A 25,494-nucleotide genomic window follows, 5' to 3' on the forward strand; every position below is an offset into this window, starting at 1 on the left:
GTCAGTGTCTTAGCGACCGTTCCACATGTGCATGTTTGTTAATTGTTTATGGTTCATTGAACAAGCATGGGGAACAGTGTTTAAACCCTTTGCAATAAAGATTTGTGAAGTTATTTGGATTTTTACCAATTAACTTTGAAAGACAGGGTCCTGAAAAAGAGACGTTTCTTTTTTTGCTGAGTGTATGTGTGTGTGGTATGTACAGTGCCTTGCGAAAGTATTCGGCGACCTTGAACTTTGCGACCTTTTGCCACATTTCAGCCTTCAAACATAAAGATATAAAACTGTATTTTTTTGTGAAGAATCAACAACAAGTGGGACACAATCATGAAGTGGAATGACATTTATTGGATATTTCAAACTTTTTTAACAAATCAAAAACTGAAAAATTGGGCGTGCAAAATTATTCAGCCCCTTTACTTTCAGTGCAGAAAACTCTCTCCAGAAGTTCAGTGAGGATCTCTGAATGATCCAATGTTGACCTAAATGACTAATGATGATAAATACAATCCACCTGTGTGTAATCAAGTCTCCGTATAAATGCACCTGCACTGTGATAGTCTCAGAGGTCCGTTAAAAGCGCAGAGAGCATCATGAAGAACAAGGAACACACCAGGCAGGTCCGAGATACTGTTGTGAAGAAGTTTAAAGCCGGATTTGGATACAAAAAGATTTCCCAAGCTTTAAACATCCCAAGGAGCACTGTGCAAGCGATAATATTGAAATGGAAGGAGTATCAGACCACTGCAAATCTACCAAGACCTGGCCGTCCCTCTAAACTTTCAGCTCATACAAGGAGAAGACTGATCAGAGATGCAGCCAAGAGGCCCATGATCACTCTGGATGAACTGCAGAGATCTACAGTTGTCCATAGGACAACAATCAGTCGTATATTGCACAAATCTGGCCTTTATGGAAGAGTGGCAAGAAGAAAGCCATTTCTTAAAGATATCCATAAAAAGTGTTGTTTAAAGTTTGCCACAAGCAACCTGGGAGACACACCAAACATGTGGAAGAAGGTGCTCTGGTCAGATGAAACCAAAATGGAACTTTTTGGCAACAATGCAAAACGTTATGTTTGGCGTAAAAGCAACACAGCTCATCACTCTGAACACACCATCCCCACTGTCAAACATGGTGGTGGCAGCATCATGGTTTGGGCCTGCTTTTCTTCAGCAGGGACAGGGAAGATGGTTAAAATTGATGGGAAGATGGATGGAGCCAAATACAGGACCATTCTGGAAGAAAACCTGATGGAGTCTGCAAAAGACCTGAGACTGGGACGGAGATTTGTCTTCCAACAAGACAATGATCCAAAACATAAAGCAAAATCTACAACGGAATGGTTCAAAAATAAACATATCCAGGTGTTAGAATGGCCAAGTCAAAGTCCAGACCTGAATCCAATCGAGAATCTGTGGAAAGAACTGAAAACTGCTGTTCACAAATGCTCTCCATCCAACCTCACTGAGCTCGAGCTGTTTTGCAAGGAGGAATGGGAAAAAATTTCAGTCTCTCGATGTGCAAAACTGATAGAGACATATCCCAAGCGACTTACAGCTGTAATCGCAGCAAAAGGTGGCGCTACAAAGTATTAACTTAAGGGGGCTGAATAATTTTGCACGGCCAATTTTTCAGTTTTTGATTTGTTAAAAAAGTTTGAAATATCCAATAAATGTCGTTCCACTTCATGATTGTGTCCCACTTGTTGTTGATTCTTCACAAAAAAATACAGTTTTATATCTTTATGTTTGAAGCCTGAAATGTGGCAAAAGGTCGCAAAGTTCAAGGGGGCCGAATACTTTCGCAAGGCACTGTATGTATGTGTATGCATGCATTCAGTTGAAGTCGGAAGTTTACATACATCTTAGCCAAATACATTTAAACTCAGTCCTGACATTTAATCCTAGTAAGAATTCCCTGTTTTAGGTCAGTTAGAATCGTCAGTTTATTTTAAGAATGTGAAATGTCAGAATAATTGTAGCGTGCATGATTTATTTAATATTTTATTTCTTTCATCACATCCTAAGTGGGTCAGAAGTTTGCATACACTCAATTATTATTTGGTAGCATTGCCTTTAAATTGTTTAACTTGGGTCAAACTTTTCGGGTAGCCTTCCTTCCACAAGCTTCCCACAATAAGTTGGTTGATTCTGGCCCATTCCTCCTGACAGAGCGGGTGTAATTGAGTCAGGTTTGTTGACCTTGCTCGCACACGCTTTTTCAGTTCTGCCCACAAATTTTCTATAGGATTTAGGTCAGGGCTTTGTGACGGCCACTCCAATACTTTGACTTTGTTGTCCTTAAGCCATTTTGCCACAACTTTGGAAGTATGCTTGGGGTCATTGTCCATTTGGAAGACCCATTTGCGACCACAATTTAACTTCCTGACTGATATCTTGAGATGTTGCTTCAATATATCCACATAAGTTTCCTACCTCATGATGCCATATATTTTGTGAAGTGTACCAGTCCCTCCTGCTGCAAAGCACCCCCACAACATGATGCTGCCACCTCCGTGCTTGACGGTTGGGATGGTGTTCTTCGGCTTGCAAGCCTCCCCCTTTTCCTCCAAACATAACGACGGTCATTATGGCCAAACAGTTCTATTTTTGTTTCCTCAGACCAGAGGATATTTCTCCCAAAAGTACGTTTTTTTTTTGTCCACGTACAGTTGCAAACTGTAGTCTGGCTTTTTTATGGTGGTTTTGGAGCAGTGGCTTCTTCCTCGCTGACCGGCCTTTTTAGGTTATGTCGATATAGGACTCGTTTTACTGTGGATATAGATACTTTTGTGCCTGTTTCCTCCAGCATATTCACAAGGTCCTTTGCTGTTGTTCTGGGATTGATTTGCACTTTTCGCACCAAACTACGTTCTTCTCTAGGAGACAGAACGCGTCTCCTTCCTGAGCGGTATGACGGCTGCGTGGTCCCATGGTGTTTATATTTGCATACTATTGTTTGTACAGATGAATGTGGTACCTCCAGGTCTTTGGAAATTGCTCCCAAGGACGAACCAGACTTGTGGAGGTCTACAATTTTTTCTGAGGTCTTGTCTGATTTCTTTTGATTTTCCCATGATGTCAGCAAAGAGGCACTGAGTTTGAAGGTAGGCCTTGAAATACATCCACAGGTACACCTCCAATTGACTCAAATGATGTCAATTAGCATACCAGAGGCTTCTAAAGCTATGCCATCATTTTCTGGAATTTTCCAAGCTGTTTAAAAGCTCAGTCAACTTAGTGTATGTAAACTTTTGACCCACTACTCTCTGTCTCTCTCTGTCTCTCTCTCTCTTTCTCTCTCTTACTCTCTCTTACTCTCTCTCTTACTCTGTCTCTGTGTCCCTGTGTCTCTCTCTCTCAAGTGTTTTTTTATTTTTTCTGTTTTCTACATTGTAGAATAATATTGAAGATGTCAACACTATGAAATAACACATATGGAATCATGCAGTAACCGAATTTGAGATTCTTCAAAGTAGCTACCCTTTGCCCTGTTGACAGCTTTGCACACTCTTGGCATTCTCTCAAGCAGCTTCATGAGGTAGTCACCTGGAATGCATTTCAATTAACAGGTGTGCCTTGTTAATTTGTAGAATTTTTTACCCTTAATGCGTTTGAACTTTTGACTGGTACTGTGTGTGTGCATATGAGTTATAATGGGCTTCTTGACCTCAACTAACCTCACACAGTAACATTTACTACCTACAGAGATTCCTGGAAATAGGAAATGTCTTGTAAATCACTTTCTCTTGCGATGGTAGCTGTGCGTCTCTCTTTTTCAAGAGCGCCGTTGTGTATTTTCCCTCTCGTTCTGGTAACTTTGGTATTGTGAGAGGGTCTCTGTGTCTCTCAGTCAATGTTGTTGCGAGTGTGAATGAGTCTCCTGTGCTCATTGTGCAGTCTGCTCAGCTGGGCAGAGGACGTAGCACCAACACAATGCAGCCCCTTGATCCCTGGTGATGCTGCCTGGGTTCATCCAGGACTACACTGCTAACTAACTAGCTGGCAGCGGGAACAGCACCACCATATCAATACCTACAACTCAATATTCACCCAAACTGGTTTTAATGCGCTACAAGCAATGTTTTCCCTGCATGAGCATATGTTAAGGTTGGGCGGTATTACAATATCGACGATAATTGACAGCCATCTTCGATGGCGACGACATCGTTATGTTCAATAAGTACGTTATATAGCCTACAGAACGCAAGAGCCAGACAGAGCGAAGAATTCCACCAAAGCAGCTCCAAATGTAAAGTCAGAAAATATTGTTTCTCTGTTGGATGCATGGGCATTAGGCTATAGCCTAAACATTTTAAAGCATGTTTTGTTAATAACAGAGACTCCTTAACTATATTGACTAGCTGCTTAATGAAAAATGTAGCCTATATTCTCTTCTCTCTCAATTCGATAGGCTATATGAATATGACAGAAAGCTACACTTCATCGTTTTATGCATGGATTTCCCCCGATCAAACAATGAATCTAATGGAGTTCTAAGTTATTTGAATAGCCTAAAAACACAAGGTAGCCAGGGGACGAATAATGAGAGAGAAAAAGCTATATCAGTAGCCTGTAGAACAACCGAATGACAAGTTCAATCAAATTGAAGCTTATTAAGAAAGAAGTGATCCGTGCGGGCCCGGGAAAAACCCTCCATGTGAGTTTGAAAACAAAATGGCCAATAAATGATCCTCCTACTAGGCATATCATACAAGTTACAGTTATGAACAGTAGCTTATAGTCTAAATATTCTAACCCACGAAGGTGTTGTCCTAAAGTTGTGGCTTTCAAGAGTAACAAGAATGAAAGTCTCTATAGCATAGGCTATTCTCAATCATAGCTTTATGAGAGAGAGAGAGAACAAACCATATTATTTATTTTTATATTATTTTATGAGGCAAATAAAGCAATTATTATCCAGTTCTGTTCTCTGTTCTCCACCAGAAAGGAATATTAGAAAAGATTTGCTAGTGCTTAGCCTCTGCCCAGGCTTTCATCATAAACTGATTCGTCCAGTTGCATTCGTATGTATCACAATTTTGTATGGGTACATAATCACGATAGGACAAAGGTTAACATCACCCAACCCTAGTATACAGCGATCTAAACCGAATGAGCACTGAAATGAGATTACTGCCATAGAGGTAGAGGGTGCTGTTCACAAGAGAACTACTGGAGCTGATACTTAGCTCCAGCCTGAGGGTTATTCATGGACTACAGTTATGGCTGGCGAACATCTGTAGAGTGTTTATGTGTGAAGAGATCTAACTAGACGTGTGTGTGCGGTGGTGTTTGTAGGTGTTGGGGTGCTGAGCGGGCAGTTGTATGCAGCGGGGGGCCACGACGGGCCCCTGGTGAGGAAGAGTGTGGAGGTGTACGATCCCCCTAGTAACACCTGGAAACAAGTGTGCGACATGAACATGTGTCGGAGGAACGCCGGTAAGTAGCCTAACACACACACTAGAGACCATGAAATGCAGAATATTTGGGCATAGTGTGTGTGCGTGTCTCTAACCTCTCCCCCGTGTTCGTGCAGGAGTGTGTGCCATAAACGGCCTGCTGTATGTGATCGGAGGAGACGACGGCTCGTGTAACCTCTCCTCAGTGGAGTATTACAACCCTGCCACAGACAAGTGGAGCCTCATCCCCACCAACATGAGCAACGGCCGAAGCTATGCAGGTAACCTTTCACCTTTGACCTATTCAAATGCTTGTCCATGCATCCAAACTCGGGACCTTCTGATCTGAAGAATTAAATCCTCTGTTATCTCCCCGTACAGGTGTATCCGTCATAGACAAGCCTTTATGACTATCAGCCCCCGACTACAGGACCCCACAGCCACACGCAGCAGCCAAAGGGAGCCACTCTGATGCGCACACGGACGTCTGATTTCACAGTCAACTCCTTGAAGCAACACTAGCTTGACAGGTGGCTCTGAGCATGAGCCTGGGCTGCCATAGAAAGAGAGGAGGAGAGGGAGAAAGAGAGCGGGGGGAACATTGGCTTCCATGGTCAAAGTGACCCCAAGACTCAACAATGCTGCCTGAATCAGAGTGTCTTAAGACTGGATGCCAATGTGTTGGGCCAAGCAGGGCTGGAAGGAGACTGTTGTCCTGCAGACTCACAGGGGCCAATTTAGCTAGATTAGTATTAGGAGGGCCACACTCTCCTCATACTCCTTTACAACTGAACAGAGAGGGAGAATAAACTGGCCTTTTTTTAAAGGGATAGACTAAATGAGCTATGACCAAGAAGAAGGTTGTTGATTGGCCGAGGAAACGACACTGTGGCCAACAGAGGCCTCTCAAACCAACCATGGGCTCTTGCTATGCCATGTCGTGTTACTGCTGTAGAAATGCACGGATGATCATCAGGTCAGTCAGCCAGTCTGTCTGTTCTCTACTGGAGAGCCATGGGTGGACTGCAGACTCCAGGGTGCTGCCCACAGGCTCTCTCACTGTCTGCAGCCTGAGTGGGTCCTCTCTTTTAAATACCACCTGAGATAATTGTCGGAGGAACTCAAGACAGACTTGGATGACCAACCTGGACCAGCATTCACCGGGAGCCACATGCCTCAAATGCATACCATTTCCAATTTGGAATCGATCATGTTTTTTTCCCTCATATTGGAATTGGGCACAATGGGGGACCATGTTAATGTGGTGTTTTAAATGCACTGTAGATACATATTTGCAAAGTGATAAGCCAATATGCTGTCAGTCTTGACTTGGCTTACTTGATGTGCCATAATGCTCTCTCATACTGTATTTGAGTGTTTGTTTGCAAACCTTTTGTATCTGAAGGATATGTGCCAAATTGACACAAAAACATTAGACAATGGACATCATGTCCAAGAATGAATGCAATAGCACTTTTTTTGTATTGTATAAAGCTTTCCTGTAACATAACCAAAAGACTACTGTACAACTTCTGCATCAGGCACGATAATTATGGTTAACATTATTCCAAGCTCAACACATCTTTTACCAGGGTTTGGTTCAATTTCATTTTAGCTCTCATCAATTCAGGAAGTGAATTTTAAATTCAGTTTATGAATTGGAAATGTGAAATTAGAATAAACTCTGGCACTTTTCAATGAATCTCTTGACTTGAAATGGAATTGACCCCTACTGTCTTTCTCTACTCCTCGCATATACTATCATTTTGTTCAGAGATTCTGGTATTTCTAATTGAAATGACTCTATTTACTGCACAATCCATAGGTTTACTATGGTTGTACTTAGCCACACCAGAGCGATGTTGAAATATGCAGGACATAGGCAACTTGTATAATATTAAGTATATTATATCAAGATCGGTGAACTATTTTCTAAAGTTTCTTTTATTGTGGATATTAAATTATAGTAAATATCATTTTTAATTAGCGTTTGTTGTGTGTACTATGGCCACCTAGAATCCCTTTGAGCATTTTTCTTCTCGCATGTTCAAGTGGATACATGGTTACCGTGGGTACATTGATCATTATAATGTATAGAACATCCGCCTCTCATCATACCATATAACCTAACCAGGCTTTTTAATTCACTTGGACTATGCAGCTGACTATGTGAGCCACCATTGTACGATGGCGTTAAGAGGGTGGATGAGAGAAGATGTATTTGTGACAACATCTTTTTATTTTATTTAACCAGGCAAGTCAGTTCAGAACAACTTCTTATTTACAATGACATCTGTTGTCAGGGAATGCCATTAACAGCCATGTTCGTGGCCTTGTACATTAGATTTCAGGCCACTCGTGACCCGGAATGTAGGGATAATCTCTCCATTGGTGGTAATGGTAAAACTTAAAACATTTCTACTAGCTTGCCACACATCACTGACAATTCCAGACTGCATCCTCCTTAACTTCTCACAGCTGAGTCACAGGGTCCCATGTTTGAGCTGGACCACTCAGGGATCTGCACTGAGCCAGCCTAAGGACACCAGCCTAGATCTACAGACCATGAGTGTCCAAAACCCTGCATGGACCGACTGTGTCCATTCCGCCTGACAGTCTTCATATGTCTTCGGCTGCTCAGTTTATATGACTGACAAAAATGGCCTTTCATTTTAAGTGGGGCCTTGAATCATTGTCTGTGCTGAACATAAACACAAGACTGGTAGGGACTGTGCGTTAGTATAAATAGCTATATGAATTAAAACATATGGATTTGGTGTCATTCTTTTTATGATATATTATATAATTCAACAATGATATATGTATCCATTAAAAGAGCATGGCACACTAGCACGTTGAAACACCAAAGTTGTGTGCTCCATTCCCACAGGGATCAAATATACATACTAGGGTTAGGGTTAGAGCAGTCTTTGTAATTGTATTTTAAAATCATCGCCGTATATCTAATAAATCACTGTTTATTAAAATAACTCCAATTCATTTATATGTATTTTCCTGAGCCTCCTTTGGCCCCTTAAAATGCTCAGTCTGATTGTGTGGGTGTTAGGAAACAAATTTGAAGATACTTACATACACAGCCCTGATTGGCTGGTAGGATGGTCTAGAACCCACCCTCTTACCCAGGCTACCAGTCATTGTTCTTTTATAATCAAATCACATTTTTAAGTTATGATTGTGGGCCAAAAGTTCCATCACACCTGAACAGGCTGAAATTCCAGGCTTAAAAAAAAAACAGTTCTTACACAAAAAGGGTATTATCATTGTTTGCGCAATTTCAGTGTTATTTCAACCCCATAATGTGTACATATCATAAATTAGGGTCAGGGAGGGTTGAGCTGGGGTGTGGACATGACGTTAGGGTTATGGCTAAGTTTAGGGTCAGGGTTGACATCCTGTGTGGACATACATTTAAGGTTAGGTTTGAGGATATGAAACGTGGGTTAGGGTTAACTTTTGCAGTTGGTAGTTTGAGCTGGGGTGGATTCATTACGTCAGTTCTGTTGCAAAAAGTTTACAACAGAAACTGTTTACTCCAAATGGAAAACTAATTTCTATTGGACAAATTCAGCTAAGTCCCTTCCTGTTTTGTTCCATTTGCTGTTCGCTTCTTAAATGGTAAACAGTTTTCATTGCAAGTGGTAATGAATACACCACAGCTATTGGGTGTTACCTAAGTGTTAGTGTTGGCTGTGAACACTAGAGGGCAGCAGTAACAAAACGAAAAAGACATGGCCATGCTCATTCTAGAAGTGTGTGAAAGCCAGGCAATGAAATATGTTTTTGGGGGCTCAGGGAATCATTGACCATTCACTAAATCTTGTTAAAGATGCACATGATAAAGCCTAAAGATGGTCTGCTGATCAACATGTGCTATGGCAATTCAGGTGCCCATGAAGATGGATTTATGTGTATAGGGTGTAATATATCACTGTTTGGGTTTGTTCCAACTGCGGCTTCGAGTGCTGACCTCTGTTCTTTGCAGATTCAGGATTTTTTTCTACTCTTATTCTGCCGGGTCATGGTCAGCCCGCCCTCACAACCATCTCTGTCCTCCATGAAAACGCATTCACCAGACTCAACTGCAAACCACCTAGCTAGTTATTGCATGCATTCTGGGCGATATTGGGTGCAGTATACTTTGACATACATGAGCTATATTGACTTGTATTTCAATTGTGCATCTGGTTTAAGTAACCTTTCCCATTAGTTTGAAGACAACTTCAGCATGAGGCATGTAAATTACAATATTTGTATATATTTTTTAAATTTCATTTTAATATACATTATTACTGATTGTACTTTATTATAATGTGTAAATGAAGGAAAACAAGCATTCACAAAAACATTTATAGATACATATATATATATAGATGTAAAACACAGCTCCACATACAGATAGGGAGGCTCTGTGAGCCAGTGGCTGATCGGCTAGTCAGTTGATGCAACCTGCCACCGGCTCCATGGGCCAGAAAAACAAACATGCGTGGGATGACATGGGGCTATGAACAGGGTCAGTGTACATCCCTGTGGGCTTCACATGATTTTTACCACTTGTTGCAGGCACAACACAAAATGAGAGTTAAAAAAAGCCCTTAAATTTGACATGGAAATAACAAAATTGATCGACCAATTTCACATTTATTTTCTTTTAAAATAATACAAATTGGAATGTTTGGTCCAAATATACCTCGATCATTGTCACCACATTGATAATCTCTTCTCATTTGGTTAAAGCAGTGCCCCAGAAAACATTCTGCTGACAACAAGTGGTAAAAATGCTGGTTTTAGCAGACAGAAAACTGAGTCGCGTTGGAACTCTCACAGCAGTTAGTCAAGTGACAGTTTCATGGGTTGGTCTGCAAGGTAAAAAAAAAAAAAAAAACAGCAGACCAAGTTAGTCCCATTAATATAGATTAAACATTAATCAGCCAATATACTCAGAAAATGCACATAGTGGGTTAACAAGGCCCCACATTCCATTGATGCTAATTTATTGCTTCATCTTCATGGCACAAAAATAGAAACAATACAAATCTTTGCCATGCAAGCGAACTACTGAGACTAGCTTATCCAAAACAAAAACATAGCAGATTATTAGCCAATACAGAGGTACTACACTGTATATATGTATTAGTGAGGGGCACATTTTTTAAAATACACAATAATGGTAATAAAAAACACATTCTCAAGTTTGAACATCACAGAAATTGAAACAAGGGGCCAAATGTGTTAGGAATAATTTAAATTCTGACATTCATCCTTCAGATATAAGTAGTGCTTCTAAAACAAGGAACAAATAGACAAACAAAACAAGGGCTGCATTCTCAGAATGCTGTGCAAATAACTTCTAGAACCTCCCCACACTGTCCACCCATACATACACCACACCCTGCCAACTCAAACAAAGGTTACATGACTTGGTTTTGACCCAGTGAGGGACCAAGGCAAAACTCTTGGTTCAGCGCAAACATCCTTCAGGCAAAATTAGATTCTCTATATTCTTGGTGTGTTGGTCTGACTGACAATATACTCCATTATTCCACCTCCTGAAGCAGATGCAGATCCTTACAGTTGGTGCCACTGATGGTGCCTTCCCATTCCGAAACAAGCAAACAGCACTAATTCCCCTCCCCACCCTAATGTGCAGAGACATTTAGTCTAAAACATCAAAATGTTTTTTTGTATTTTATTGCCAGGACTAGAACTAGTGAACTGAACAGACGAAAGGTCGTTGCTCCACTCGACAAAACCAAGCAGGAGCTTTCAAGTCCAGAGAGCTTCTGAAGGATAGTGATGTAATGCTGCCACTGGGCTGCCTGCTAGTTTCGCTAGGGGTCAAAGGCTAGGATCAATGACCATTAAGGAGTGGCAGGCGACAGCACTCCGAGGCGGCATTATGCCGACAGACCAGACGCACCTCATTCCAAATATGCAAAACTTGGACTCTGTTGTTATTGTATGTGACCTTTATATTGAAGCCCAGAAGAGCTTTCGGGCTCTAGAGACATCAATAAGTTGACCCTTGACGTATATTGTCAGGGGTCAAGGTGCTGTTGGTTCTCCTTGGCCATGGTAAAGCCTTCTCAGAGCCCTCTGGTCAGACAACTCCCCAGGACCTGACAATGACCTGGCTCTACATTGCCTGGTCAAACACTCTGGCTCACTATGGGACATATCCCATAATGAAAAATAGACGTTTACCAACCAACCAACACCCAGCGAGAGAGAGACCCTTAGCACCAGAGAAAACATGTACAGCAATAGCCTGACATTGTGTGACTCTAGATTGAAGGAATGTAGCTCTTTTGCAGTGGGTCAGTGATCGCTAACCAAGGACACGTTGAACTTTTGGTGCAACAACATACAGTAGCTAGACGTTGTGACAAGTTGTTACAAGCCAGGAAGTCAGCTGATCCTGTCCTCGGCTCGATTTGGGAACTTCCCTTTGAGACACCGTCCTGCGTACTGAAGTGGAACCTTAGACGAAGACGCCTAGTTCACCTCACACTGGACATGGGATGCATGACAACTCTTTTAGCTGCTGTTCACATTCCCCAGTGACTAAAAGGAGATGTATGACATGAGGACTGTTTGTCATCTTAACCTGGGCACAGGGCTGACCGGACCTCCAGACTGACTGGCAGCCAAATGGCGATAACTTATCTATGGCTGTCCTCAAGAAGCCGGATGGTCCACCCGACCACTGTCCATCAGCACACACACACACACACACACACCACTGGGGGTTAAATACTGGCTGTGTGGCAGTAGGGTGTTGGTCAACATACCCGGTTGTATAACTGGGCACCTGGAAGTGTCTGTCTGCCATACTAAGAGGTGGTCCACTGACTGTAGGATGTAACGCTAGGTTAAAGTCCATTGAACAGGGCCAGGAACCGTCCATCACGCCCTAACATCGCCATATGCTGTATTTAGCATAATACTGATGAGGTTGAAACTACCGTAGCTTTAATCTCACAACCCATCCACCACCCCCCATTCTGGACACCTTGCACAAAGATCCACTGCACAACTGAACTTTAACGCGTAGAAAACAAAAATATCGATTGAAAAATAAGTCAAGCAGTCTAGCTTTATTGCCAGAAAATGGAGACGGCTAAGGTACAGGAACACTAAGTGATACACCTAACTGGCTGTCCTGCCCACCTGGTGTGCCAAAACTCCTTTCAGTGACGACTGATGATCCAAATATTTTTTTAAAAACTAAGAGAAAGGAACAGCACAACCAGTCCCAGCTGATAAAACTCACTCTAGTTTCCATTGTGGCAAAGGGAATGGAACACCACACTAACTCAGTAAGATTCTTTTCAAACCCAAGAAGGAATTACTCTCCATTCAAGAAAAACAACATACTTTAACATAGAAACATTTGTGTGTACATATTGATTTACAAGAACACACACACAGTAATGATTTTTTCTCTTTCTCCCAAAAACTCACTCAGACGAAACACAAAAGCGTCCCAGTGTTGAAGGATGAAGATCGAGTTCGGGCAACTGAATCCATGCGAGTCTGAATGTCTGAAAAAGGATGACCAGTCTCCTCGCTCCAAGGGAGGGAGAGTTCAGTTTGTCTAAACAGGTGGCCAGGTGACTAAAATGTGCTACAAAACAGAGCTCCTGTCCTCTCCAATATGATTTCTCAGTATGAGAAACTACCGTATATGAAAAGTTCAGGGGGGGGGGGGGGGGGGGGGGGAGCTACAAGAAAAACAAAACTAATGAGGAAAGGGGGAACTCCTCCGAATGAAACTGACAGAAAGAAGTTTAAAAAAAAAAAGGTGTGTTGAGTCTTGACTGGTGGAATGAAGATGTGACTCTTCTCCCTCTGAGTCCCCAGTGAGGACCCCTTGACTGTACATGAGCTGGCGGTGGTAGAAACAGATGGGTTGTGGTGGTGAGACAGCGGTGGGCCATGTAGGGGTGACATGCCTTCCCTCAGCGGTGCAGGTAGGGGGAGGGGTATGGGCCATGTAGGGGTGACATGCCTTCCCTCAGCGGTGCAGGTAGGGGGAGGGGTATGGGCCATGTAGGGGTGACATGCCTTCCCTCAGCGGTGCAGGTAGGGGGAGGGGTATGGGCCATGTAGGGGTGACATGCCTTCCCTCAGCGGTGCAGGTAGGGGGAGGGGTATGGGCCATGTAGGGGTGACATGCCTTCCCTCAGCGGTGCAGGTAGGGGGATGGGTATGGGCCATGTAGGGGTGACATGCCTTCCCTCAGCGGTGCAGGTAGGGGGAGGGGTATGGGCCATGTAGGGGTGACATGCCTTCCCTCAGCGGTGCAGGTAGGGGGAGGGGTATGGGCCATGTAGGGGTGACATGCCTTCCCTCAGCGGTGCAGGTAGGGGGAGGGGTATGGGCCATGTAGGGGTGACATGCCTTCCCTCAGCGGTGCAGGTAGGGGGAGGGGTATGGGCCATGTAGGGGTGACATGCCTTCCCTCAGCGGTGCAGGTAGGGGGATGGGTATGGGCCATGTAGGGGTGACATGCCTTCCCTCAGCGGTGCAGGTAGGGGGAGGGGTATGGGCCATGTAGGGGTGACATGCCTTCCCTCAGCGGTGCAGGTAGGGGGATGGGTATGGGCCATGTAGGGGTGACATGCCTTCCCTCAGCGGTGCAGGTAGGGGGAGGGGTATGGGCCATGTAGGGGTGACATGTATGCCCGGGGTGAGGCAGTTGACCCTCTGTGTCCGGTGGGATGAAGGGAGGGAAGCAGGGTGAACGCTCCCTCTCTAGATGGACTTGGACGAGTCCTGCTTGCTGATGAGCACCTCCAGCAGACGCAGTTTGGCCTTGATCCGTTTATACTCTTTGTATTCATCCATCATGGGGAGCCTGTCCTCCTTCTGGACATTCCTGTAGAGGGAGAGCGAGAAGGTCTGAGACACCAGTTGGATACGGGCCCGTTCACTGCATCCCAATGGGTTGCACAATCATAAACAAAACAAGCAATTGTTCTAAATAAGTTAGGATCAAACAGGGCTCCTGTCTGAGACCACTCAACCAATCATCTCAAGCTCTTCCTCTGTCACCAAGACTGTTGTTGACGCAGGTGCTAAAGCTTCAGCACCACTGTTAGTAGGACTGTGTTTGTCTACCAACCTGCCGTTCTGCTGGTAGAACTCGTCTTCAAACTCGCGGATAGTCTTCCTCAACTTCTTCTTCTCTGCCCGGGTCTTCCACAGCTGCTCCAGGAGCTCGGGCCTATGGGATACAGAAGGTCTACATTAGCGCACTAAGTGAGGGGGCCTCATATCAAAACAGGAAGTCAGTGTGAGTTCAGGGACAGGAAATTACCTGGCAGTGGCCCTGTGTGGGCATGGAAGCAGGTCAAACTGTGGCCGGGGCATACCGAGACCAGATTACAGAGGTCAGGTTAGGTTAGGACCTAGGGTCATGGCACCTGAACCAGCCCTGCTGCCTGGGCTTAGAGCAGGCCTGGCAGCTCTCTCTGCTGCTTGCCCGGGGCTATGAGCTGGCTAACCAGATTACTGCTTTATCCTGCTTGAGCTCCTAAAACCAGCGACTGTAGTAGATATGAACCCTGTTCCAGGTGCTTTAAATAGACGTCATATGACGGCCAGAACCCATTTAACCTGCACGGCCGAACGCGTTTCAGTTGTGTTAATGTGTAGCAAACATGGCAGAGTTACACTGGTTACTGTATTAAGATTATTGAGGAGGCTGTTGTGAATTGAGTGTAGTGGATGTTTGCAAGTGTGTCTGTGCTCACATGGACGAGGCGTTGGAGCTGGACAGTCGCAGGTCCAGGGCCAGTTTCCCGGAGGTCTCCTCCATCTTGGGCCTGACCAGGCTGTCTCTGTCTCTCTGGGAGCTGGTCTGGGGCTGGCACACTGGGTCTAGAGCCATGATCACCTCCGACCCTGAACTCTGGACCTCCTCGGCTATAGCCTCCTCCTCGCCCTCATCCTCCTCCTCGATTTCGTCGCAGAAGTGGGCCGTCTCGCCCTCGATGATGGGCTGCAGGGTCTGGTTGCGTCTTTTGCTGGAGGGGGAAGCTATGATGGGGGTGATGCTGACGCGGGTGAGCATCTGCTTGACCAGACGGTAGCGGTCGTACAGCGGTTTGACCACCAGCCTCTCCTCTCTGGTCACAGGTCGGCCGTGTAGTCCCTCGTAGTGCAGGAGGTTCTTCTGTAGGACCGTCTTCTCACACGACAGCTCCTCCTTGGTCATTTTCTACATGGAGAGAAAGGAAACATAAGCAATTGGCACAATATTGATTGACGCTTGTAAATGTATGTCTGAGGACAGGACTCATTGGATTGTACAGCTGTAGGGTTCTATTCCAAGTGTCTCTACGGCCTCTCTAAGACTACGGTCTCACCTTGATGTCCTCTGGCCAGCCGTCCTCCTCTCTCTTGCCCTTGACGCGGCGCTGGATGAGGTCCAGGGTCTCCTCTTTGGTGGGCCGGTGGCCCTTGGCTTCTTCAACAACCTCGTGGACTGCCAGGGTGGAACCAAAGCTCTTGGGCAAGGTGTTGCTGCGTGGCCGTGTCTGAGGAGTCAGCTCAGCCTCTTTGTGTTTGGCATCTGGGGGGGGGGGAGAGAAAAGACGTGAGGGTGACTGAGGAACAGAGAGGTTAGTTCACATAGTTGAAAGTGGGCATGCAGGTGCTTGATGGGCTGTTATTGCAGCTGCCATGAGTCCTCACGTCTGTCTGTCTGCCAGAGACCCGAAAAAGGGGATAGCCCTGACGACCAACCACAGACCCACACAAACATGCCAAACTACTATAGGTCTTGTCTGAAACCACAGCAGAGGATGAATGAACAGCAAATGAAACAAACCAGTCTGTCTGCACGGAGGTATTTCTGCAACGTCAAAAAGGGATGTTCAAGGACCACGTCCATTCAAGGAATCCAGCTTTCACACTTTGGCTAGACTCCCACCCACAAAGATGTTCACCGCAGAATTCACACCCAAATAACAACACTACAGAGTACATGACATACTGCCAAACCCCTGAGACTGTGGGATATGCTTCTGTATGACCAGTGGAGCGCATCAAACAGAGAGAGACAGCGAGAGAAAGAGACAGAGACAGAGACAGCGAGAGACACAGAGAGAGAGAGACAGAGAAAGAGACAGAGAGAGACAGAGAGAGAGAGAGACAGAGAGAGAGAGAGAGAGAGAGACAGAGAGAGAGAGAGAGACAGAGAGAGACAGAGCGAGAGAGAGAGAGAGACAGAGAGAGACAGAGAGAGAGAGAGAGAGAGAGAGAGAGACAGAGAGAGAGACAGAGAGAGAGAGAGACAGAGAGAGAGACAGAGCGAGAGAGAGACAGAGAGAGAAAGAGACAGAGAGAGAAAGAGACAGAGAGAGACAGAGAAAGAGAGACACAGAGAAAGAGAAACAGAGAGAGAGAGACAGAGAGAGAGAGTGAGAGAAAGAGACAGAGAGACACAGAGAGAGAGAAAGAGACAGAGAGAGAGAGACAGAGAGAGAGAGACAGAGAGAGAGAGACAGAGAGTGAGAGAGAAAGAGAGAGAGAGACAGAGAAAGAGAGAGAGATAGAGAAAGAGAGAGAGAGACAGACAGAGACAGAGAGACACAGAGAGACAGACAGAGAGAGAAAGAGACAGGGACACAGAGAGAAAGAGAAAGAGAGACAGAGAGAGAGACAGAGAGAGAGAGTGAGAGAGAGAGAGAAAGAGAGAGAGAGACAGAGAGAAAGAGAGAGAGAGACAGAGAAAGAGAGACAGACAGAGAGACACAGAGAGAAAGAGACAGGGACACAGAGAGAAAGAGAGAGACAGAGAGAGAGAGACAGAGAGAGAGAGACAGAGAGAGACAGAGAGAGAGAGACAGAGAGAGAGAGAAAGAGAAAGAGAGAGAGAGACAGAGAGACACAGAGAAAGAGAAAGAGACAGAGAGAGACAGAGACAGAGACAGAGACAGAGACAGAGAGAGAGACAGAGAGAGAGACAGAGACAGAGAGAGAGACAGAGAGAGAGACAGAGAGAGAGACAGAGAGAGAGACAGAGAGAGAGACAGAGAAAGAGACAGAGAGACAGACACAGAGAGACAGACACAGAGAGACAGACACAGAGAGACAGACACAGAGAGACAGACACAGAGAGACAGACACAGAGAGACAGACACAGAGAGACAGACACAGAGAGACAGACACAGAGAGACAGACACAGAGAGACAGACACAGAGAGACAGACACAGAGAGACAGACACAGAGAGACAGACACAGAGAGACAGACACAGAGAGAAAGAGACAGGGACACAGAGAGAGAGAAAGAGAGAGAAAGAGAGACAGAGAGAGAGACAGAGAAAGAGAGAGAGAGACAGACACAGAGAGACAGACACAGAGAGACAGACACAGAGAGACAGACACAGAGAGACAGACACAGAGAGACAGACACAGAGAGACAGACACAGAGAGATAGAGAGAGAGAGATAGAGAGAGAGAGAGAGACACCGAGAGAGAGAAAGAGAGCGAGAGAGAGAGACAGAGTAAGAGAGAGAGAGAGAACACACAAGAGTAATAGAGGTAGAGAAAAAGAGAAAGCGAGAGGAAAACAGAGCTATAAGAAGAGAGAAAGAAGAGGCAGAGAGAGAGTCTACCTGCAGTTCAAACTTAACAAGTTGGAAGTGTTTTTGGTTTCTACTTACTGCTGTTAGAGTGTACTTACATAGGTAGGGTGCCTGTCTACAGGCAGTGAGGGGGCGTGCAAGTGTAAAATGGGATGTGTTCGGGGCGGAGGAGGGGTGGTGACGTCTGTATGACTGAAGCACCGCCTGGTGCCTCAGGGACCCTTTGGGAAAGAGATGTGGTCTTCCTGCCGATGAGGGACGTCCGGTTTTTTTTTATTTTAAAGAAGAGAGAGAAACTTATTCGGCTTTGCATCTCCTGATTGGGGGGGCGTTCATATGGAATGGATATAGATGGGTGGAGGGGGTGGGGGGACTTTCACAAATGGACCAACACAGTGAAGGAAGGCCACATGTGAGAGCCACAGTTGGTGTGTACTCTAACACGCATGCATGCAGTGATGTGAGACTGACCCAGCTCTGCCACGACTGGGCAGTCAGGCTAGCAGGTGGGTCAGGGCAGGACCAGGCTGCCCAGGGGAGGAACAGGATGGCACACAGAAGTTCACCCGCCCCGCCGAGCCCACCCCATCCCCGTCATGGAACCAAGCACCCTCCCACTCCCCCTAACGTGACCATACAGACACAGAGACTGCTCTTACCTTTTAACTGTTTGCGGATTTTGGTGAGGTCTGTCATCCACTTGAGGACCTTTGGGTTAGCTGCTCTATCTCCATGAGACGGCTTGGGGAAGTGGAGGACAGTGAATAGAAGCATCCGAGTCTAATGGTGAAGTATGACACTAGCAACACTAACTACTCAACATTTCTTAACACTAACTTGTTCCTCATATTGAAGCAGGTTTCTTACCTTGTAGTTCCTCTCGTTCTCAAACTGTTCCTCAAATTGTTTGATCTTCTTCTTGAGGCTCTGTAGTTTTTTGGTGAGCTGGTGGGAGACCGAGTCGTTCCTCAAACCACTCTCTTTGGAACTGAAGGAGGCACGGCGAGGCCTAGATGAGGGGGACACAACGATGGAGGCAAGTGAGAGAGGAGGTGGTTGACCTGCACCTGCAGTCTCAATGCAAAACCCCATCTATGCTCTACATACAGTGTGTAAAGCACATATCCTCCTTGAAACACTGCTTATACCGGAATCATAACGAAGAATCGTAATGAGCCATAGGCAATCTGTTCATCAGTTAGAATAACTAAACAGGAAAACATCAAAGCTGCCTGTCATGTCTGTACAAATTACCATTCCTGATTTGTCAGTGTGTGTGTGGTCTCACCTCCCCAGGGAGTGGTGGGCTTTGGTGGGCGAGGTTGCGTCGGGGTCGGAGTGCTGCAGGAACCGTTGGCTGTGGCCAAAGTCCAGGAACCGGCGGGCCATGAGGGGGTGAGCGTCCTCCTCGTGGGGCGAGGGCACCATGCGCCCCGCCAGGGGGGACAGCTGGGCCTCGCCAGAGTCACTCTCGTCCTGCCATGACTTGTAGGCTGGCACTGGGTCTGGCCGGGACACAAAGATAAACACAGGTGAGTCTCGGAACGTAACATGAGTCATTGGTTAAGTTGGAGAAAAATGTTACCATTGCCAGCACTGTAGCTCCAGGATCTAAAGAGACAGGACACAAACACACAGATATACAGATAATGTCCCAGGATAGGGCCAGGGAATGCACACTGTCATTCTGGACACATCTAGAGACAGGAGAGAGAAGGATGGAGAGTTGGAAGACAGCAGCAAAACACTTGTGGCCTGGTGCATCATTTGGCACTTATAACGTGCACATAAATTGAATTACTGAGGGTGGAGTTTGGGGGATTTTCAGCAAGCGGAAGTGGTGCACTGACACACATGAGGCAGTGAAGGGTCAACACTGGAGCAGGTGTGGGGCAGGAGAAGGTTTACTCTATGGGGCTAACGGGCCTTCCTCTCTGGAACTCAAAGATACTGGTGAGGTGTGATGAACTTGACTGACTCATTGTGTGATTAACAACAAAGAGAGTCAGCTAGCCCTAAGTGGGTCGCCCGGGAGGGAGATCGAGCGAGGGCGAGCTCTCTGGATTAGTCTCTCTGAAGGCCTGGATTACTAAAGAGAGGGAAGATGAGGGAGGAAGAGGGAGGGAAGGATGAATGAATGATATCCTACTTACCATGGCCTCTCCCTTGCAGGTGCATACAGTGCCTTCAGAAAGTATTCAGACCCCTTGACTTTTTCCACATTTTGTTAGGTTACAGTCTTATTCTAAAATTGATTAAATAGTTATTTCCCCCCATCAAATTACACACAATACTCCATAATGACAAAGCAAGAACAGGTTTTTAGAAATGTTTGCAAATTAATACAACAGTTAAAACTGAAATACTACATTTACAGAAGTATTCAGACCCTTTACTCAATACTTTGTTGAAGCACCTTTGGCAGCGATTATAGTCTTGAGTCTTCTTTGCTATGACGCTACAAGCTTGGCACACCTGCATTTGGGGAGTTTCTCCCATTCTTTTCTGCCGATCCACTCAAGCTCGGTGAGGTTGGATGGGGAGCATCGCTGCACAACTATTTCAGGTCTCTCCAGAGATGTTTGATCGGGTTCAGGTCCGAGCTCTTGCTGGGCCACTCAAGGACATTCAGAGACTTGTCCCGAAGCCACTCCTGCATTGTCTTGGCTGTATGCTTAGGGTCATTGTCCTGTTGGAAGGTGAATATTCGCACCAGTCTGAGGTCCTGATCGCTCTGGAGCAGGTTTTCATCCAGGATCTCTCTGTACTTTGCTCCGTTCATCTTTGACTCGATCCTGACTAATCTCCCAGTCCCTGCCGCTGAAAAACATACCCATAGTATAATGCTGCCACCACCATGATTCATCGTAGGGATGGTGCCAGGTTTCCTCCAGACAGGACACCTAGCATTTAGGCCAAAGAGTTAAATCTTGGTTTCATCAGACCAAAGAACCTTGCTGAGCTCAATTTCGAGTCTCAAAGGGTCTGAATACCTACGTAAATAAGGTATCCGTTTTTTATTTTTTAATACATTTGCAAAAATGTCTGAAAACCTGTTGTTGCTTTGTCAATATAAAGTATTGTGTGTAGATTGCTGAGCAAAGTGTTTTATTAAATACATTTTAGAATATGGCTGTAACGTAGCAAAACGTGGAACAATTCAAGGGGTCTGAATACATTCTGAAGGCACTGTACATGTGAAGTCTATGAGGGGGAGATGGTTTAGGGATGGTGCTAATGCAGTATGGAGGGAGGGAGGGAGAGGGAGAGTGATATAGCAGAGAACACCGCCGTGAGCCGAGGTTTGAGGCAACCAGCTGGAGCTTAAGCTACTTTCTAACACACTTTCATACCTAGCTACCACAACACATCATTCAAATAATTTGCATCCAGGTTTACTTGAAATTGCATTTTGTTTCGTTTCAACTAACTTCACTCTATCACTATCCTAACTGTCCCCTATAAAGCACAAAACAACAACGGTAAGAAAATTACCTTCCCACTGGTTGTGGGGGAAGATACGGCTGAGTCGGAGGTGGTGCGAGCTGGCAGGGTGGTAGGGGTACCCCTTGGCCTCTGTGTTGGGGTTCTGGTCACACTCATCAGAGTCCTGGATGGAGAGAGTGTGTGAGAGAGGGAGAGAGATAAATAGGAGGGTTAGGCAGTGTTCAATACACATTAGTCATGTGAAGAAGAAAGGAAGGGGTTGTCAGACACTTACACAGGTGATGAGATCGGCCTGGTCCATCTTGTCACAGGATTGGCTTTCTTGCCTGCAACAAGAGAGAGAGAGGGAGAGACATGAGTACTGGCCGGTTTGAAATGCGTTTTTGCTATGGCTATTGAACACAACGCATTATGCATCATAGTGACCATTGATCAGCTGACTGACGACAGGCTTTTGTGCGTGTACGCTTGCTTCATGTTGACCCCAAAGATGAGCTGAGGGAGGACAAAACCCTATCCAACTGATTAGAATAGACAGCGTGTCAAGTGTCCTCTACTCAGCAGCACAAGAAAGTCTCATCAACAGAAGAACGCCTCACCACAGCAAAGTCAAACTTTTCAAAGCCATGCTATTGCTGTTTGTGTTGTACATAACTAAACAAAACAGCAACAAAATCCCCAAGTCCCGATTAGCATACAACAGTATGATTAGCGTGTTTCATTGAATGCCAGCCATCAGCCTTCTCTGGGAAGGCAGGAAATAAACTAGACAGCAAAGCCTGGCGTTTAAGCAGTTGAGGTAATTGTGCTGTGTAGCAATACTGTTAAACGGTTTAAAGACAACCTGGCAGTGTTGATATTGTTCTCTGCATCTACAAGAGCCTCTGCGGCATCCAGGTCCATTCCAGAACTCTCCTCCAGGATGGCGCCTTGGGAGTCACAATCCTCGACCTCCTAGGAGAAAAACACGCAGAAACAACATATCAAGTATTAGATTGACCTAATTTCTTGATCACAATTGACTCATTGAAGAGCATCCACTTGCCAAGCATAAAAACCAACATGAAACAGTACCCTGAAACAGACTATCAAACGGAGGCTGCATCAACAGCAAACATTAAAAATAAAAAATAAAGTTATGAGACGCTAGCTTTAATTCCTGGAGGGCGGCCTCTTTTTTTTTTATACAAAGTAGGTGGAGATGGACCTGGTTGAACTGCATACAGTGTATGTATGTATGTATGTATGTATGAGAGGGGTGGGAGGAGTGTTTGAGGTATGAACAGATGTTGCTGTCATTCTTTGGGGGCAAGCAGACTATTTAAAAAGAGGGTGACCCAATTCATAGAGGGTCCCACCTCTGGGCTGAGGGGCCGTGGAGCCCAGCCAGCAGCCAGGTCTGTGGTGGTGAAGAATTGGAGGAGAGGGTGGGCAGATGTCAGCGGAAACTAGCTGCCATTTTATCTAGCGTTCAGCCAGCCTCTATCCAAGGTTACTAGCCAGGAGAGCTATCCCCAATCCATGACCTGTAATTTTATGCTATATAGGCTAAATCTGATTCTGTGTAGGATATCTAAAGTTCATGGAATTGTCTCTTATCGCTTATCTATGATGATGTTATCAAGATGGACTGGCTGTGCTCGGGGAGAACAGAAGACAGTCTGTATCTGACAAGGTTTCCCTTGTCCCCCACCACCTCGGCCCTCCAAAGAGAATTACATCTTTGTTATGGGTCACACAAAAGGTCACACAAAACCTTGTAATAAAGTGATAGCCCCTATTCAGCGACAGGGCTCGGTATGGTAAATGTTCAATATTCTGTTTACGGCCAGAGCTTGTGGAGTTGTTTGTCTGGGATGTGTGTGTCGCTCTCCAGAGACCTGGAGTGACTGACTGACTGTATAACGGACCTGTTGGGCCTGTGGGCTGTGTTCAGAGTGGCTCTCTGTCTCTGGGGCTGACAGGGGACTGCTTGCGGGGCCCTCCTTACTCGTACACGGGCCCTCCTCTCCATGGCCATCAAATGGCCCTGGCCCCGTCACCTGCTTTTCACTGGGGCCCGCACTGTGGAAACCAAACAAGTCATTAACTAAGCAACTATCAGCATTGCACGCTGTCAACTGCGGTAACATGAACTTTCTGGAGCTGCCTGCCACCCAGTGTTAGGCAACAGTGTGGGTGACAAGGGAACGCATGTTAGTGTGTGTTGCTAAAGTGAATATGTTCGTTTGAACATGGATACATGTACATGTGTGAAAATATTTGCATCGTGTATGGGCATTATGTGCGTGTAGTGTGAGATTGAGCACAAGTGTGTGTGTTCACTGCTCACCCTTGGCTCTCATAGCTGCTGATCTCCTGGTCGATGGAGCTCTTGAGGTCAAAGAAGTGCTGTTCCACCGCGGCGCGGATGGTCCGCTCTATAATGCTGCGGAAACAACACAGGCACAACGTATTAACTTCTGTTGCCAAAGTAAGAACCCTCTGAATCCATCTAATAAGAAACATTAGCAGCGGAGTTAAACCGCTCGGCGACCCATTTCCTGCTCTCTGGCACGTTTAATAAGGTCAAGCAGGGAACTCTGACTAAAAAAGGGAACAGCCCTGTGCTCTAGAGTCCTGAGATACATAAATCCAGCACTATCTGAACTAAGCACCAAAACTCCCTTCTCATTTAGCTGTCCTGAACTCTACTGTATTCTTTGGCTTCTGAAGTTTAAACCCACGGATAAAGGCTTAGCTTTAGTGAACAAACACGGGACTGTGTAGTCTGTAAAATCTAGCTGGAAGCTATAGCCTAGTGAATGCATTACTAGTCCTGAAGTTAGCCACCAGCTATAGCTAATGCATTACTAGTCCTGAAGTTAGCCACCAGCTATAGCTAATGCATTACTAGTCCTGAAGTTAGCCACCAGCTATAGCTAATGCATTACTAGCCCTGAAGTTAGCCACCAGCTATAGCTAATGCATTACTAGTCCTGAAGTTAGCCACCAGCTATAGCTAATGCATTACTAGTCCTGAAGTTAGCCACCAGCTATAGCTAATGCATTACTAGTCCTGAAGTTAGCCACCAGCTATAGCTAATGCATTACTAGCCCTGAAGTTAGCCACCAGCTATAGCTAATGCATTACTAGCCCTGAAGTCAGCCACCAGCTAAAGCATTAGGCTACTACTCCTGGAGCTAGCCACCAGCTGTTGTACATTGCGCAAGCCTCCTGAAGCTACAGTACAGTGGCGACCAGTCAACAGCATCACTCGCCCCTTCTCTACACCCACAGAGGAACCAGAGAAGGCTTGTCATGTGATGGATGTGCTCAAGTCTCAATGTTTTGTGACGTAAACGGTTTGGTGATGGGTTGACATGGCTTGCTCCTCCCCCTCCCGTTCCCTTCAACTCCTCCTTAGTGGATTAGCAATCTGTTTTTATCTATGTCTTTGAAAATCCCATTCTAACCAGAAAGCGGTTTACACTTTTTGGGATCCTTTGATTTCACACTTGATTTAGTGCATTAAGGTATGGCAGAAATTGTATTTTTTGGGGGACGTTGTAGCTAAGTACTTACTCTGCAGATCCTGGAAGAACGCTGATGGGGGGGATGTGTGAACTGTGAGGAAACAGAAAGCAACATTAGAACATCATGTACCACCTACTCGCCTTCGTCCTCCCTGGTCAACCAGAACCTTCCCTTCTCTGAGTGTAATTCCATTGGAAACTCTGAGCAGTGGAGTGACCCATCAGGTCATGGCCTCAGTTCAGCTGGGTCCTAATCTGGGCCCGTTATGCAGCAGTTCTACCTAAGGAGGGAAAGTACATCCAAACGGCCGGGTATCAAGGGAGTTCACACACCTCTAGAGAGTACTGCATGAGAGCGCGCACACACGCATGTTCTTTCCTTATGTCACTCAATTCACGCCTCTCAATAGCTACTCCCAGGCGCCGCCAAGGGTGTGCAGTGGGCGGGCACACAGGATGGGCTGGCGGGTAGGCAAAACCCCATTTACTGTAAATAGCGTCCCATTTCTGTAC

The 25,494-nt window shown here is 45.6% G+C and overlaps 2 protein-coding genes across 3 annotated transcripts in view; one reads left to right on the forward strand and one right to left on the reverse strand.

The window, feature by feature from the left end:
* The window catches only part of LOC139366137 (kelch-like protein 3), a 33,401-nt gene extending 25,007 nt beyond the window's left edge, over window positions 1-8,394 (forward strand). Inside the window, exons 13-15 of one of the 2 annotated variants that reach the window (XM_071103280.1) lie at window positions 5,304-5,444; window positions 5,542-5,685; window positions 5,786-8,394. In XM_071103280.1, coding sequence (XP_070959381.1) covers window positions 5,304-5,444; window positions 5,542-5,685; window positions 5,786-5,814 — 314 coding nt within the window. In that variant the 3' untranslated portion in view covers window positions 5,815-8,394. The remainder of the gene's footprint in view (window positions 1-5,303; window positions 5,445-5,541; window positions 5,686-5,785) is intronic. The other variant, XM_071103279.1, reaches the window with a different exon arrangement.
* A 5,650-nt stretch (window positions 8,395-14,044) lies between these two features.
* LOC139366138 (family with sequence similarity 13 member B) overlaps window positions 14,045-25,494 on the reverse strand; it is an 82,628-nt gene continuing 71,178 nt past the window's right edge. Inside the window, exons 8-21 of the mRNA XM_071103281.1 lie at window positions 25,031-25,072; window positions 23,798-23,893; window positions 23,376-23,529; window positions 22,310-22,419; window positions 21,740-21,791; window positions 21,514-21,628; window positions 19,307-19,523; window positions 18,886-19,027; window positions 18,678-18,759; window positions 18,117-18,263; window positions 15,796-16,001; window positions 15,181-15,647; window positions 14,550-14,651; window positions 14,045-14,303 (exon numbers count right to left, since the gene is read on the reverse strand). Of these exons, the coding sequence (XP_070959382.1) occupies window positions 14,180-14,303; window positions 14,550-14,651; window positions 15,181-15,647; window positions 15,796-16,001; window positions 18,117-18,263; window positions 18,678-18,759; window positions 18,886-19,027; window positions 19,307-19,523; window positions 21,514-21,628; window positions 21,740-21,791; window positions 22,310-22,419; window positions 23,376-23,529; window positions 23,798-23,893; window positions 25,031-25,072 (2,056 nt within the window). The 3' untranslated portion in view covers window positions 14,045-14,179. The remainder of the gene's footprint in view (window positions 14,304-14,549; window positions 14,652-15,180; window positions 15,648-15,795; window positions 16,002-18,116; window positions 18,264-18,677; window positions 18,760-18,885; window positions 19,028-19,306; window positions 19,524-21,513; window positions 21,629-21,739; window positions 21,792-22,309; window positions 22,420-23,375; window positions 23,530-23,797; window positions 23,894-25,030; window positions 25,073-25,494) is intronic.

The sequence above is a fragment of the Oncorhynchus clarkii genome, chromosome 14 (genome assembly GCF_045791955.1).
Source record: "Oncorhynchus clarkii lewisi isolate Uvic-CL-2024 chromosome 14, UVic_Ocla_1.0, whole genome shotgun sequence".
NCBI classification, from domain to species: domain Eukaryota; kingdom Metazoa; phylum Chordata; class Actinopteri; order Salmoniformes; family Salmonidae; genus Oncorhynchus; species Oncorhynchus clarkii.